We start from the raw sequence: 15,177 nt of genomic DNA, 5'->3' as shown, positions 1-15,177 counted from the left end.
CATTACCACCAGCACACACGTCTACAGCAAAAGCCAGGTTAGTGATTCCTGCATAACAGCTAGGCTCCTAATACCCCCTTGTAGAAGGGAGGTGGCCAGAGATGGGAAGGAACCTGTCCAAGGTTCTAGTGTTTAACATTGAGTTCTCATCTAACCCAGAGCAACTAGAAAGGAATCAAGTATTCCCTGTGTAAGCCGGCTCACTATGTTCAAAGATTTCTTTCTTTCAGTATTCTGAGTAATGCATGTTTCCAAAAAGAATGCCCTAATTGATCAAAGGATCCCTTTCCAAGAAGTGTGGCATGTTTTTAAATACTGCAAAAAAAAAAAAAAAAGTATTCTAAGTGTTTTGAGAAGTGACAGCTCATTAATAGTTTTCTTGCACCTCAGTGTCAATCAGCCCTCACCCGTGGGTAAGCACCAGTCACGTCTATGACTGCAAAATTGATGTGCTTGCGTTCAGCCAAGCAGGAGCATCATGTGTTTGAAAATGTATGCTCTGTGCAAGAGAGAGAAAGGAGAGTCTGTGCTCAATAAAAGAACTGGAAGAATTATTTAACTCAACTGGAAGAATTATTTAACAGTTGGTCTAGTGCAGAGGATATCTCCTGGGCATTTCCTAGTCGCAAGTTACTCTGCTAAGGTACTAGAGGAACTACCCAGATGAAAACCTGATTCTGCAGAGGGAGCTAAGGAGCCAGTGTTTGAAACAAGCAAGATCACAGGTCATTGGATCATTGGGATAGGGGGTGACAAATCAAATAGCCTTATCTCCCTTCCTTAATGACTAAAATTGAGCAAGGGAGATGCTTCCTCTAATGCAGTGATTGTAGACAGTAGTGAACGCTAGAGCTAAAGTTCAGTTGAAAGCCTCCCCCCCCCCAGAGGGAAGAGTGGGGGTGACTATGATAAAAATATATCATACACATGTATAAAATTTACAACAAATTAATAAATGTTTATTTTTAAAAATAACCATTTAAAGTTTCAGAAGTGTTTAACATGGGGCTTAGATGAAGGCTTGGTAGTATAATGGTAGATTCCAATTAGACCACTGAAAGGAAATGGAAAAAAGATGGAGGCAGAAACCAGTACTGGAACACAGACAGACAGACACACATGCAGAACATGCCCTAGGGTTGGCATATAATACCCTGGCCTTTCCGGTTCATGCACTCTGGTTTTAGAAAGCCGCCTACCACCTGTGCTAGCCAGCATCTTATGAACACGTGTAGCTTCACACATCATGCTGAAGGATGAGTGAGGGCTGACTGATCTTGACTAAGGGAGCGAAGAGGCGTTGTCACACTTTCACTTCATGGGCGAGAGAGCGTTTGTGAAAGTGGATACAAGCAAGGAAACAGGAGACCAGTCCCAGAAGCATGGGGCTGTAAAGTGGTTTCTCAACTGCATGGCTTGGATGTCTGTTAGCAGGTAGGTAGCTGGACAGCATAGAAGTGAGAAGTGGAAAGGTTATGTTAGAGCATCATAGATATGCTACAGAAAGCAACAGGTGCATGATTTCCCTGGAAATGGCCAGCCATGATCAACCTGCAGTCAGAGAGACCTACTGGCATTTGGAGGATGGATGAGACAACAAAGAAGAGACCAAGGAAGTCATTGTAATAGCCCAGTGAAGGATGAAGAATTAAAATGAGGGAAACCGAGCCAGGGCAGATTGTAGAGGTTGCTAGGCGACCAGGTACGGGAGGCTGTATGTTAAGGGGTAAAGGTGATTGGCTGTAACTTGAGTCAGAACAATGGCAGAGGAGACCTGGTGACCTTCAGTCTCAGGAAATTTGGGGACCATCGTGATTCTGAGAGGCTGGTATGCATACATGATGCCAGTGAGAAACATATGGCTTCTGCAAAGTTGGGGAAGGAGGGCAGAGTGTGCTGTTGTTGGTCGTTATCACTGAGAGTGCCTTGATGCAGGAGAGGCTGACAAGAGCAAGACACAAGGAAAGGCCTCAGGAACCACAGGTCAAGACACTCACAGGTACTAGCCAGGCACAGTCATATGAAATAGCAATGGTTCTCAACCTGTGGGACATGCCCCCTTGGGGGGGGGCATACATCAGATATTTACATTATGAATCATAACAGTAGCAAAATTATAAAGTAGCAACAAAATAATTTTGTGATGGGGGTGGGTGGGTCACCACAACATGAGGAACTGTATTAAAGAGTCACAGCGTTAGGAAGGTTGAGAAACACTGTCTTAAAGGCTTGGGTATCTTGGTGAAATAGGGGAAACCTTAGCATGGGGAAAGTCGGCAGGGCTGCTGGGGAGGGAGGGAGGCTGGAGCTAGGGTAAGAAGACTGGCTGGAACCATCAGGACTTAGAGGCAGGTACCAGGGGTGGGTGAGTGCGTGCCTATGCAACCTGAACAGAAGCCAGGAGGCTCAGGGACGTAGAAGCTGCATCCCAGACCTCAAGTGGATGTGGACAGCAGCAGCGCTTGGAGATGGAAAGGCGCCTAACATCAAGAGGTTGTTCCTGGGAAGAAGCAGGGATTCTGGGGATCAATGGATCTGCAGGTAAAGGGGGTTAGAGGGCTTGACCTCCTTAGAGATGGTACAGGTTTCTAGGTTCAGAGGCTGGAGAAACAGTGACATCTTTATCTGTGCTTAAGCCACGGGGGCCAGAGTAAGCTTCTCAGTTTGCTATCTTTGGCAGGGCCAAGCCTACAGTGTGAGACTGGGGGGCGGGGAGAAGGGCGGCCTCTGAAAACCAAGTGATGTATGCGTGAACGCCACTGTCCTGTGCACATCAAGGAGGGTGCAGAGACCAGGTTTTAACAAAGTCTCAGCATTTGGGCTGTTCACCTGAACACTGCCCAGGAGGGCCTCACGTCCTGTCACTCCCGAGTACCACAGTGACTGCTCGGGCACTTATTTAACGTGCCTGGTGTAGGTTCCCACCTCCCCAGACTCTGCCGCTGCACCTCACGCCCCACTGGGGCCTCAGGTCTTCTCCAGGAAGTCTTCCCGTCCTTCTTGACCTGCCTCTGGTCTCGCCAGCCACCTGAGCCTGGTGATTTTGTGCTATTCTCCATAGCATTCTGTGAATTTTTTTTTTTTTTTTTTTTTACCATACTGTACTAAAGACTGGTTCTTTGTTGATAGATGACTGTACTTTTTTGCTTTCTTATTTTTATGTTTGTTTGTTTAAGATAGGGTCTTGCTACATAGCCCAGGCTAGCCTGGGACACACTAAGTAGCCTTAAATCATCCCGCTCTGCTTTGCACGCTGTGGTTTAAAGATGTTCACCGCCTTGCCTGGCTCGCCAGTTTTTTTCTCTTGCTTCTTCTGCACCCTTAGCATTGAACACAGCGCCTCACACAAAGGAGGCGCTTCCAAGCAAAATGAACCAGCTCTGCAGGTATACAGGCCTGTGAAGGCAGCGACTTGGAAACTGAGGCAGGGAAATCTCAGCGAGGGACCACTTGCCTGGCATGTATGAGGCCTTCGGGTCAATGCCCAAAACTAGAAAAACAAGCAAGCAAGCCTCCACATACTATTCACACTCTAGCCCCCAACTAATGACATCAATGAGTTTTCTGTTACCCGTGGCTTTGCCTGGCATGCCATTCACCAGTCTCATATAATTAGGAAGGTTTGGAAACTCATTTTCCTCTACCCGATTTTCATTGTCCAGAGATACTCTGTAATTATTTGTCTCACCAGGATACCATCGTGTCCTGATCTGAGATGTTCCCCCAGTGGCTCATGTGTTGGGACTTAGATGCTGTCTATTTGACTTTGGGGAGGGGCTCAATCAGGATGGCTCCACCCCATCAGTGGATCAACCCGTTGATAGAGTCAAACCATGTAGCAGGAGTGGAATGCAGGTGGGTGGGGTCTAGGTAGAGGAAGTATGTGACCAGAGGACCGCTCTGGAAAGATGTACCTTGCCCCCCACCCTGAGGTGGCAACCTCATTCCACCACGTCCTCAGTCATGGTCTGCCTTGCCATGGCCCAGAGACAGCATGGTGGGCCAGCCACAGCCTGAGACCTGTGAAGCCGTGAGCTAAAACACTGATTCCCTCTCTGCAACCGTTTCTGCAAGTGATGGAAAGTCAGCGCAGACACTATTGCTCATTCACTGCAATAGTGAATTCACTTTCCTATTACTTAACACACGAATGGAAATCCCAAAGGGACAGCAAGTTGTAGAGAAGCAGGTGAAAGCAATGCATTTCCTTTTCTGCTCTTTTAAGTCTTCTTTTTGTGGTGGTAGGGTGAGCCTGGGCATGCAGGGGCAGAGGTCAAAGGACAAGCCCCAGTGTTGGTCCTTGTCTCTTACTTTTTTAGAGGCAGGGTCTCTCGTTTGCTACTGTATACACCAGGCTAGCCCTCCCACAAGCTCCCAGGGATTCTCCACCTCTTCCTCCCATTTCCCATCATGGGAGCTCTGAGTTTACAGACGGGGCTATTGAGTCTGGCTTTGCGTGGGTTCTGCGGAAACTCAGGACCTCACAGCCATGCAAGAAGTGCTTTGCAAACCATAGAGCCTTCTCCCCAGCCCACAGGCACATTTTCTCATCCAACAAATAACCGTTTGCTTGGACCCTGGCAGTTGTGCCGTGCACTGAGAACTGCGAGGAATCACCAGGACTCACAGGGCCCCTGACCGTGGAGCACAGAAGAAATGCTAATTCAACAAAGAACCTCTGGCAGCAAAGGCACACGTAGAAAAGCATCTACAGAGAGAGCATCAAGCAAGACACTCACATTAGGAATGAGGCCAGGCACCCATGAGGAATAGAATCGCAAATTGGGCTTCTGTACTTTGGCATTCTGCTTATGTGTTTACGTATGGTTCCTGAAGACACTGCTACTTGTAAGAACGCTAAGTTCCTTCAGGGAGTCATGTGCCATCTAGTGGCCATAAGGAGTAACTGCAGGAGTGTGCCTTCAGAATATGATCTGACTAGGTTTTCTTTCATTATTTGTCTTGGGGCCAAGAATGAGAGAGAAAGCCCATTTTCAAAAAGAAAATGTTGCTTATTTTGCATATGCACGTATGCAAAAATATCTGTCTAAACCTGACTGTAAAGTTTCTAATGAGGAAGTAACTGCAATATAAACTCCCAAGAAAGAAATAAACACATGCCCAGCATTTTTAAGCTTAAAAAGAAGCCAGTGGATGTTATACAGAACATATTGTTTTCAAGAGAAACTGAGACAAAGAAGATGCCTGGTCACAGAGGTGTTTAGTAGCTCAACTTGTGAGGCTAATGTTTTGCCGAAAAGAACAAACACTCTCAGTTGTCTTAGAATATTGACCAAAGCGTGGCTGGGGTGTCTGCGATACAGTGTTGACCTAGCAGGGGCTAGATCCTGGTTTCGATTCCCAGCACAAAACAACAAAAACAAAAAACAAGCCCCCCAACTTTATATTCCAAACATGTCCTCGTGAACTATTTCTCTATAAACAGGCCACATTAAGTTTCCGAGTTTAGGAACAGCAGGTTTTAATTCTAGGAATGTCACTTATGCAGCTTGCCAGGGGCCTAGGCTTTGAGAATTTGCTGCGTGCATGGACACACACACACACATACACACACACACACACACAGCACAACACAGGACCCTGGCAGTGCTCTCTCTCATGAGCTCAAGCCCTTCCTTGGAACCTGAACTACTTCCCCTTCCTCCTTCGTTCACTCCAGGCATCTGGGACTCACGAACACACACCTTCATTTCTGGGCTCCCTAAGCCGGGAGGGGAAAGCACAGATTAAGCCTGAGCCCCAAGCTCCTACCAGGCTATCTCCTTTAATCTTCAAGAGAAGGTTACCGGGTAGACAATGTAGTCCTGTTATTTATTTATGTGTCGGTTTCTGAGACAGAGTGTTACACGGCAGCCCTGGGTGGCCTGGAACTTGCTGTGTGGCTGTGGTTGACCCCCACCTCGCAAAGATGTGTCTGTCTCTGCATCTCCAGGGCTGGCTGGGATCAGAGGGGCGTGCTACCACACCCGGCTAGCGTGCTTTCAAGAATTGGGAAAACTGAGGACTAGGAATCTCACAAAAGCCTGAACAGCCTGTTATGAAAACAGAACGAAGAGGTGGTGAAACCTGAAGTGGGCGCGTCTCTGTCTTGAGGATGTTCCCTTTGCTCCGCCCACCCCGTTGCCCAGGGTGCAGGCGTGAGCCGTGCAGCCCCACCGATCAGACCAGTGTTGACAAACAATCGATTCTATTTTTCCCCCCTTAACACCCATGCAGAGTTTACCCTGCTGGCCTGACAGGACCAGCCAGCCTACAGTTAAGCTCCGCTGATTTAATGATGTAGTGGGGACATGAGCAGCGTCAGCGTGCTCTACCTCATTGGTGGTGTGTTCTGCCTGCATGAGAAACTACACATAGATATTTTATTCCTTGGGGAGAACAAGGATCTAATTAGTGAGAGGGACGAGAGACGGTGAGCTCTTGGCTGCACTCCTGGCTTCAGGTACTCACGCGGCACTGTTGGCTTCACCTCAGCCTCACTCACCGTCTCACTAAGGCTGGGGAACATTTTGTGACTCCAGACCCTAATTTGGTATGGATGCCACGGGAGAGGGAGCGCCGAGATTCGGCGTTTCTGCTGAATAAGAAATTATTTCGGCTGAACCTTAGTTGCCTCGAACCTGCTTTAGTATTCAAAAGAGAAGGCCCAGCGCGGCTCAGCAGAAGAACTTACTCGAAGGTTCAAAGGATTCTTTTGCGGGGAGGGAGAGAGAGGGCAGGAAGCCAAGAAACTGAAAAATTCAAGTTCTGCTTTGGTTCTCCATAGAAACCCGAAGGTTCTACTCAGTCAGTGGGAACAATGTCATTCAAAGCTCAGTTCACAGGCTGGGCTGCAGCATCACATTTTGCAAAGGGAGGCTGTGTCTCTGCAGTGGTGTCAGGGGGATACTGGTTGCTTGGAGGGATGTCATCTCCTGCGCTTTTTTTTTTTTTTTAAATACAAATAGAAACACATTGTTTGAAAGCTCCCCCCCTTCTTTCAGGATAGGTGTGGGAAAAGCCAAGAACCCCCCCCCAAAAAAAGGGTTGAAGTGACTGTCTAAGCATACACAAAAGCTTAGCTCTGTGGAAACTAGACAGCTAGCTTTAAAAGTAAAACACTCCTTCACTCTGGTTCTGTTTCTGAGTAACAGCGGCAGTGACGCTCACAGACCCGACACACCTGCTGTTCCTGTGACAGTGAGCGACGCCTTGTGGCATGGTGGGTCTTTGGGACAGGGGCGTGGGCTTCCTGTAAGACGTTGGCACTTGGCACCTGGTCACACGCTCACTCTTTTCTTAGCCACCCTTTCAAGGCTCAGTTGCAAATGTTCCTTCAGCAAAGCTTTGGAGCCTGGCAGACGTGGCCAGGGATGGGGGTGGACCACGGTGGAGGTTAGCCTAGCAAGAATATACGTTGGCGACGCTGACACTGGCTCACCAGCAAAGCAAGGTACAGGGATCTAAGGGCGGCATGCTTGTAAAACGTTTCCCCACAGCCTCAGGTTTTGGGTACTTGGTCCCCGGTGAGTAACACTATTTTGGAAAGTTCTAGAAACTCTGGGGGTGGGGGTGGGACCTGGATGCAGGAAGTGGGTCGTCATTGGTGACATGTTCCTGATTTATATTATTTCTGACTGCTTTCTGCTGTGCTTCCCCTCCCCCCTCCTCCCTGGACGTGATGGTCACGGCTGTCTTCTGCCACATTCCCCTGCCACTGTGAAGCTTTACTCAAGAGACAAGCCTACACGATCTGGTTGCTTAGCAACCAAACCGAGCCCTCTTAAACCATGAGACAAAGGAATAAATCCTCCCTGAAATTTTTTTTTTTCCTAGGTCTTTGGTCACAGCTATGAAAAAGTGTAAGACACATACTTTAAAAAATTACATTTATTGTTGGGCAGTGGTAGTTCGTGCCTTTAATTCTATTATGCAGAAGACAGAGGCAGGTAAATCTCTATGAGTTATGGTCTAGCCTGGTCTACAGAGCAAGTTTTAGGACAGCCAAGGCTAGACAGAGAAACCCTGCCCTCAAAACAAAACAAAACAAAACAAACAAAAGAAAACCCCAGCAACAAAAAAGTATTTATTTATTTGTGTGTGTGTGTGTGTGTGTGTGTATGCCTGAGAACTATGGTGTGTGGATGTGAGAGGGTAACTTTCAGGAATCAGCTCTTTCCTTCCATCACCTGGTCTCATGGATCAAACTCAGGTTTTATCAGGCTTGGCTGCAGAAAGCTATCCATCGAGCCCTCTCGCCATCCCCTATGTTTCTGATGGAGAAAAGCTTGAGAGCAATCTGTGTGGCTAGGGCCATCGAGCTTGCGCCCGGAAGTATTGGGACACAGGAAAACTGCCATATACTTTTCCCCAACAATGTTGTGCTTGGGCACATCCTTCGGGGAAACTCTGTCAGAATAAGTACATAACTGGAAAAAGAGAGAGAGGGAGTCTGCGCCCACTTCCTGCAGGCGTAGTCCAAGCCCCCGAGGGCTTCTAACGCAGGGGGCCGGGTCTTACCGTGATCGCTTTCGGTCCCCGAGCGTCCCCAGTAGCGTCGCCTTCTTTCCGGACTGTGTGTGTGTCGCTCCATGACTGCAGCTATGAACCGAGTGTTGCTGACTGCAGGAAGGCAAGAATGGAGAACGTCACTCCTGCGCCAGGACCTTCATTGTTTCAAGCCCCTTGCTCGCTCACTCACACGTTGGAGTACTTATTCTTTGAAGAGTCCGGGTAAATAACTTTTTCAGAGAATTCTCAGGACGAGGGGAGCTGACTTAGAGTCGATGCAGGGAGAGGCGCTCAGCCATTCATCTCCAGCATGCATCAGGAGGCCAAGGTCTAGGCAGCTAAAGGCCGACGAATTTCAACATCAACAGAAGTCTCTTTCAATAAAGAAAGCACTTCTTTTACTCTGAATTGTGTACACTAATTAAGGGACTTAAAAAAAAAATATATATATATACTCGAAAGTTCTCTTTCTTAAAACACCACATTGGAAAAGTAATGGGAGGAGAGGCTTTAGGCCAAAGAAATTGCAAAAGATAAAAAAAAAAAAAAAAAAAAAAAAAGGCTTTTGGGCTATTCTGAAACAAAGCAGAAACCCACATTGTTCCTAGGGAAAATGGGAGGAAAAAAAAAAACCCACCACGTCAAAGCTTCTGCAATTTTAATACAAGCCAAAAGGACATGAGAAAGAATATTTATTTTGGATTAGCCTCCCGCTGACACAAGCTGCAGAGGCACTGGATACTCACTGATGCCCCTGTCTTCGTGGCTGTCATCGTCTCTTTCATCTCTGTCATTCTCCAGGTTGGACATACGCACTGACATTTCTGTCCATCATTAAAAAGAGAGAAACATGACTATTTAATCAAACAAAATCATCGGCTTTAATACCCCGCTGAGCGCTAGTCTGATGGCTGGGTGACAGCATTCCGTCAGGAACCAGTTCAGGGCAGGGGAGGGGGCTGAGTGGAGAGAAGCTTCCCCTCAACGTACTAGGTTTGATCCCCAGCCCCTCATGAAATAAAATAAAACAAAATAGAAAAGAGTGAACTTGCAAGAGGATGAATGGAGGCCCCTGTCTGCTATATCTTTTTAGGAAGAGGTGGACAGAGGTCAAGGAAGACGAGAGTGAGCGAGGAACACCTGGAAATGAGTTCTGGAGAAAGAAATGAAACTGACGGACGCTCACTCATCTATAACCTTCCGTCAAAGGGCTTAAGCGGAAGAGGCAGAGGCTTGACCGTCACTGTCATCAGGCAACCCTGGGGGCCAACCATCCCGAGTCTAGTGTAATCTACCCAAAGCACGTGTTGGGGTACCTCTGTCACTGTGCTGTGTCGGGGCTGTTGTCTTAATAGTATCTAACACCAACTTGTCCCTAGTGCTGAGTTAGGTGGCCAGGGTAACTTTGAGTCGAGTTTACGTCCAGGGAGGGCAGGTTGGTACATCTCTGGGAACTTCAGGAAGGGTGGGGATGGTTTTGAGGTTTCGAGTACAGATGGCACACTTAAACTTTGGCAACAAGGGCGTAATTACAGATAAACTCCTTTGTAGTTGGCTTTAATGATTTATCCTGTCTCAAAAGGTCTGATTACTCAAATGTGACCATTCGTACTCTGAGCAACAGAACTGATTCTCTTTTTGTTTGTTGGTTTGACAGGGTTTCTCCGTATAGCTGCCCTGGGAGTCCTGGAACTTGTTTTGTAGACCAGGCTGGTTTGAATTCACAGAGAACCACCTGCCTCTGCCTCCAGAGTGCTGGGATTAAAAGTGTATGCCACCACGCCCAGCTTGATTCATATTCTTGACCATTCTTGCACTCACCTTGAGCAGCCAGAGGCGACATGTGCTGGTGGCTGCGGCGGTGAATCTGGTGGCGGTAAGCGTACACAGCAAGGACTAGTACCATGATGCAGCCCATGATCCCTCCGGCCACCGGGCCCACGGGGGCACTCTTGATCATGTTCAGTGTGATCACCTCGTCACCTTCAGAGAGTAAACGAAAGGATGCTCTCCGTCACGCTCTCCCGAGCGCTGGGTGGTTGGGAGGGATGGAGGAGGGCGGTGAGGACCAGAGGAGGATGGGTTTGGGTGGATAGTGGTGCCTCGTTCCGATGCTCGAGAACACGGGAGGAGAGGCTTTGTTTAATGCCTGGTTCTTGAATGTTGGCTGCCACACGGAGCCAGAACCTAAATAATGAAGGCCGCTGCAAAGAGCGAGCAGATGGAAAACCCGCTCACACACATGAGCTGCTTGGTGCTGCCACAGCCCTGGCTGCTCTCTGAAGAGGAAACATCACGCAGGAGCGAAAGGCAAGGTGGGTTGCTTTGAGGGACAGAGAAACTACCTACTGTGCTTCACAGACCAAGCTGCAGAGGTGTGGCCTCCTGTAGGCACAGAACTCAACCCTTCAGAGTGTGCTTGTGTGAACTGTGCCCTTACCTAGTTCCATGGTGATATCACAACCCCACGTCCCCACAGAAGAGACCATCTCCCTCATTTATGATGATTTGACCCATTTGTCAATTTTGTGATGATTTAGAGCAATAAAGTGGGGGCTGGGGAGATGGCTCGGCGGTGAAGAGCACTGTTTGCTCCTTCAGAGGTCCCGAGTTCAATTCCCAGCAGCCACATAGGTGGCTCACAACCATCTACCCCCTCTAATGCAGGCGTACATCCAGATAGAGCACTCATATACATAAAATAAATAAACAGTAAAAAAACAAAACAAAACAAAACAAAAAACGAAGCAACAAAGTGTTCAGTAGAAATGACTTTGAGTTCTTGATAATTCCTTGGGCTTGTGATAACAGAGGATGCTCTCTTCATATAGGCTATGGTAGTTCCCAGCCAACCGTGGGCTCACAGTTGTTAAATAACCAGCAGTCTGTAGCAAACTATGTTGTTAAGTTATATAAATTCAGCAGGCTGAGTGTATTAAACACATTTTGGCTTTTCTTTTTTTCCCAACCCAAAAGAGGTTTATGGGGCCAGATGTTCCACAAGTTGAGAAACATCTACCTTATCTAGTGGATTAGATATGGTGACTCTACATGCCAGCTAATAAGGAGGACATGGTGCCGACTCCAGGAAAGACACTTGAAAAAAAAAAAAAAAACAATCTAATAAGAAATGCAGAGTCTTCCGCAGTATTCTCAAGGTGGGCCTGATCCCAGGAATGTTTTTGATGGTGTCCTCCTCTACCCCGACAGCTGCTAGAGCAGCCCCGAGCAGCCCTGGAGTCTGCTGAACCCATTGCCGCAAACAGGGATGCGACGCTGAAGACGCCCACCTAGGGAAGGCTGCAGGATAGACAGCACACTGCAGGCCCCGTGCTTCTGACGGCTGGGATGCACATCCAGGAAGACTCCAGGGTTCAGCCGGGGGGAGGTCAGGCTCAAGTTTTTCAGAACAAGCTTTATGGGAGGGAATTCCAGGCTTTCAAACTTTGGCAGCATGGTTGGCTGCACACTGCAAGTGTGTGAAGCCAGCTCTGAAGGTAATTATCTGCCTTGGTTTTGCAACTAAGGATGACTGGCAAACAGAACGGGAAAGCGGGGCAGAGGGTTATTAAGATTTCGGTCCCAGGACACAGGCAGAAAATTGCATTATGGAGTCAAATCATCACGAGGCCCTAAGTCAACATACCGATGGCTCCCATGTCATCAACGTAGGGACTTTTGGCTCCCACGATACCCCCGAAGCATTCTTTCTGAGGTGCACAGTAGGACTTGTCTAGGTGAGTCTTTCCGTCACTGTCCACCACACACCATTCACAGTCCAGCACCCCGAAACAGTCCCTGTCAGATCAACAACGTTTCAGAAAGCAGCACGGGCAGGAGGGCAGGTAAGCTGTTAGCCTGATCTCAGGGCTCCACCCATTGCACTGATTGCTCTGCATAGCTACCTGTCAAGTCTCTTTCCCTACCTGCGGGTGGCTAGTGCCTGCTTCTTGGCACTCAAGAACAAGAGTAGGCCAAGTGCTCTCTGAGTTACCTTACAACCTCAGCAGGTGGATTAGTGTCATCTTGTGCAAAATCATCTCAGGAGATCAGAGGCAAACAGCTCCCAGGTTTGTTTGGCTTTGGTCTAACATGACTCATGTGTGTGGTCATCATGTTTTTTGTTGTTGTTGTTATTTAAGGAAGAAAATAATAGTCAAGTACATTCAGGAAATAGTAGTCTGTTTAGAAGAGATGTCCTAATTTTAATTCTCTTAGGTCGCATGTATGGTGACGCTCCTAAGAAATGACACCAACAGCAATGTTGCTAAATGCAGCCTGGTGCCCATGTTCATCAGTGGTAGGGTAACTCTTTCCATGGCTCAACCAAACTCAAGGCTAACTGTGCCCTCGGTGCCCTCACTTTGCCTGATCGCATAGCAACCAGAGCCATAGAGAGTTAATTCCCCTCCCCCAGATCTGCCATAGCCACTGCCCCATGCCTAATCCATAACCCCAAGAGGGAAGCAGCCTGCAGCAGGGGACACAGGGCCGGTAGTTCTCAAAACTTCCCCAGAGCAGATATGCTTTCTAGGAAGCGAAAACTGTTGAGTTTTGAAATACTTCCCAGAGAAACCCTGATGGCTGCTGGGTCCTGTTCAGAAGCCCAATACATGCTAATCCCTTGCAACATCTCTCAGACTTTGCTCATTAAAACAAAACAAAACCGAAAATTTCCAACCTACAGCAGAGGCAGAGGCCTTTTTTAGCCTATAGCACAAATGCTAAATTCTTGTAAGCAGTGGGAATGGAACATTTCATCTGGGCAACTAAAGGCTAATGGTGTAAGAATCATCCTCCTTCCCTCCCCCAAAAGGACATATCTTTAAAGCATGAAGAATGGGAACCCAAGCACGGGCTGCAGATGCTCAGTGGGGCTGCTGCGCGCAGATTTCAGGAAGGTCTCTTACCCACTTTCCATCCTCTGGTTGCACCTGCTGTTGACACACTGGTGCAGAGCATCTTGCAGGCTGGGGTCGATGGCTGTGTATGTCACTGGCTCCTGGTGTACCTCACAGCTCGGGTTCCTACGCAGAAAGCAAGCCAGGAAGTTAGTGACAGTGGTACTCACGTACCGGACATCTAGGTCCTTGATAACGTCAGACAAATCTTGAGTTTTTATATTTGCATGAGTTGCTTGGCCACTCAGTGAGACCTTGGGTCAAACCATTTAACTACTGGGTTGCTTAATTTGTTTATCTTTGTGTACAATAGATATAATATATATGTGCTTATACACACACACACACACACACACACACACACACACACACACACACACGTGAGCGCGCGCGCAGGTGCCTACCTGCTATCATAAACACTTAACACAACAGAAATGTGTAATGCCAAATTGTGCTCAATCTTCTGTGTGCACAACCCTCCATCTTTCTTTTCTGAGGGAATGACTGAATAGTTCAGTGAGGATCCCTTTCAGATAACCTTTGGCTACGTCTAACAAATCTATGTTACGCTGTTTCACAGATTCACACAGCACTGGGTGTCCTAGGAAAGGAATTTAGCCTAATCATTAAGAACTTATCAAGAACATAAATAAACAACACCACCTCATTCCTGAGCATATGAAAGCATCTGTACGTTTGTCATACAGTTAATTAAAAAAAAAAAAAAAAAACAAAAACCAACTGACTCAGTGTCCATAAAGTAGTGGGCACGTGGCAGACACAGAAAACGCTTGTCTGATTCTCGTCTGGCTTATTTGTTTTTATTATGTTGGAGTCTTTCTCTGTTGCGCTCTGTTTTTTTTTGAGGCGGGGTCTCTCACTGAACCTAGTCCTCCGTGACTTGGCTAGATTGGTTGGCCGGCAAGCCTTCGGGATCTGCCTGTCCGTTCCCAGGATTGTTGGGGTTACAGGCACACACCACTGCCTGGCTTTCACAGGAGTATGGAGAACTGTACTCAAGTATTCATGTTTCCACAACAAGAACTTGACCCACCGAACCAGCTACCCAGCTTTAAGATTGCACATACGCTCTTTTCCCCCCCAACCCCCCTGAGACAGAGTTTCCCTGGCTGTCCTGAACTCACCCTGTAGACCAGGCTAGCCTCCAACTCACAGAGATCTACCTGTCTCTGCCTCCTGAGTGCTGGGACCAAGGGTGTGTGCCATCACGCCCGGCCACACATATACTCATAACATTTCACAGTATATATATTTGAACCTCAAGGCAGACATTATTTGAAATCTGGCTCACTTCCTCATTAGAGTAAAGCACTTTTGTACACTCTTAACCCAAAATAAATTTATAGAAAAGACCTTAACGATAATATGGAGATTATATTTATACACACACATACACATGGACACGCACATATATACGCAAATATAAATACACATAGGTGTATTTTATTTTATTTTTTTACCTGTTCTCTGCATTGGTGAGGTTGCCAGTGCACTCATTGACCTCCAGGGGGCACTCGCAAGGACATTCACATTCATTTTGCTCCATTCTGAAAAGCAAACAGAGAATTACCAGTCAGAGGTAAATGTAAGCAGGATATCATACACACACCAGGGGATTAAGATTAAAAAGAGAAAAAAAAAAAAAAAAAAGAAAGAAATCCTTTGCCAGTTACAACTGAGGGTGAAAATGAAGCCATGGCCCAAGACTTAAATTGCATTTGGCCTGAATCCACAGCCATGGTGA

At 47.3% G+C, this 15,177-nt stretch overlaps 1 protein-coding gene and 1 long non-coding RNA gene across 2 annotated transcripts in view; one reads left to right on the top strand and one right to left on the bottom strand.

Moving 5' to 3' along the window:
• Cachd1 (cache domain containing 1) overlaps positions 1–15,177 on the bottom strand; it is a 221,589-nt gene that overhangs the window by 2,578 nt on the left and 203,834 nt on the right. The window contains exons 21-26 of the mRNA XM_060365967.1: positions 14,894–14,980; positions 13,422–13,538; positions 12,158–12,309; positions 10,333–10,494; positions 9,258–9,335; positions 8,521–8,622 (exon numbers count right to left, since the gene is read on the bottom strand). Of these exons, the coding sequence (XP_060221950.1) occupies positions 8,521–8,622; positions 9,258–9,335; positions 10,333–10,494; positions 12,158–12,309; positions 13,422–13,538; positions 14,894–14,980 (698 nt within the window). The remainder of the gene's footprint in view (positions 1–8,520; positions 8,623–9,257; positions 9,336–10,332; positions 10,495–12,157; positions 12,310–13,421; positions 13,539–14,893; positions 14,981–15,177) is intronic.
• LOC132646839 (uncharacterized) lies at positions 7,355–10,339 on the top strand. Its single transcript, XR_009585166.1, has 3 exons — positions 7,355–7,453; positions 9,605–9,823; positions 10,169–10,339. It is a non-coding gene; the product is annotated as an uncharacterized LOC132646839 (long non-coding RNA).

This window comes from Meriones unguiculatus, chromosome 12 (assembly GCF_030254825.1).
Source record: "Meriones unguiculatus strain TT.TT164.6M chromosome 12, Bangor_MerUng_6.1, whole genome shotgun sequence".
Lineage (NCBI taxonomy): Eukaryota > Metazoa > Chordata > Mammalia > Rodentia > Muridae > Meriones > Meriones unguiculatus.
This window is presented reverse-complemented; position numbering and strand designations above follow the sequence as displayed.